Source organism: Pundamilia nyererei, unplaced genomic scaffold, assembly GCF_000239375.1.
Source record: "Pundamilia nyererei isolate P.nyererei 1_Seehausen unplaced genomic scaffold, PunNye1.0 scaffold00483, whole genome shotgun sequence".
Lineage (NCBI taxonomy): Eukaryota > Metazoa > Chordata > Actinopteri > Cichliformes > Cichlidae > Pundamilia > Pundamilia nyererei.
The window spans coordinates 163,680-164,889 of NW_005187884.1; the positions used below are offsets into that span (position 1 = coordinate 163,680).

At 38.8% G+C, this 1,210-nt stretch overlaps 1 protein-coding gene across 1 annotated transcript in view; it reads right to left on the bottom strand.

Annotated features, from left to right (window-relative positions):
* psmf1 (proteasome inhibitor subunit 1) overlaps positions 1-1,210 on the bottom strand; it is a 12,899-nt gene that overhangs the window by 9,021 nt on the left and 2,668 nt on the right. Inside the window, exons 4-5 of the mRNA XM_013916145.1 lie at positions 1,146-1,153; positions 676-873 (exon numbers count right to left, since the gene is read on the bottom strand). Coding sequence (XP_013771599.1) covers positions 676-873; positions 1,146-1,153 — 206 coding nt within the window. The remainder of the gene's footprint in view (positions 1-675; positions 874-1,145; positions 1,154-1,210) is intronic.

Here is a 1,210-nt window from a genome sequence, read left to right on the forward strand (position 1 = left end):
AGACGTATTACAAGCCACAATCTCAGCACATCCAGAGGTTTGTGTGTGTGTATCAAATGCCAAAATGTCAGTCATAAATATTAATAACACGAGCCTCTGATGCCATGAAAATGTTAAGGATTACAACTTGTTGGTTGTTCATTGATTTTCTGTCATGTAGTTCTTTCCAAGTCTGCAAAGTGCAAACAAATCTAAAATCGTTCAAGGTTAAACTGGACTTTTAGACTGTTCGAATTTATTAAGTGAGTGAGTAATGCACATTAATGCACACAAAACAGGAAAACCTGAACAGGCCAGACTGCCAATGAATAGACTAAACTATATTCAGCCTGAGTAAAACTAGAAATACCACAAATATAAGGTTAAAACTTCATGAATGTACATTAGATTAATTACTTGATCCTATGCTGGTGGGAGAACCTCATTAATGAGCAAAAGTAGGTGGATATAGAAAAATTAGTAAGCAAGGCATTCTTTATTATCTCTATTTGACTCATAGTTTCAGGCAGTATCCTCTTTTTTCCACAAATGCAAAAGAGAGAGAAACCAGGAACATTACAAATATGTGCCAACCATAACTGTGTGTCACACATGACAGTAAAATGAACATATTTAACGATCAGTTCATGAGTTTTGTTGTAAAGTTTTGCATGCACAGTTTGTATCATCACCAACCAGTGAGGGTGTGTCCCCTGGCGAGGATTCCTGCTGGGAATACGGAGGGGGTCACTGTCCTCTCCTCTTCTTCTCTGCTCCTCCTCTTCCTCATCCCGCTGACTCTTCCTCTCTGCTCTCTGTCCGGTCGGTCTGTCCAGGGGGGGCAGCAGCTGAGTCTTCACCTTCTCTGACAAACTGTCTGCATCTTTGAACACACTGCAGAGAAGAGAGATGACTTCATTTATTTTTCAGCTCTATACGTTTATTTTCTGACTATACCAGAGTTGCTAAGCATGACTCACAATTCAAAATAATCTTTAGTTATCAAACAAACTGCCCTTCAAGGCCACCCTCCCTATCAGACAACCTTTTTATAATACCGTAGGCTTTTTCCAACAAATAAAAGATTTCAACAACAAGTGGGTGTCAATCTGAGATGACCTTAAAAGGCAGGCTGAGTACGAGGCATACTTTATTACTATTTATACATTTCTTCCTAAAGTTGGAAAGTTTGTCCCTTACAGGATCCAAAAGTCTAACACAACAATTAAAA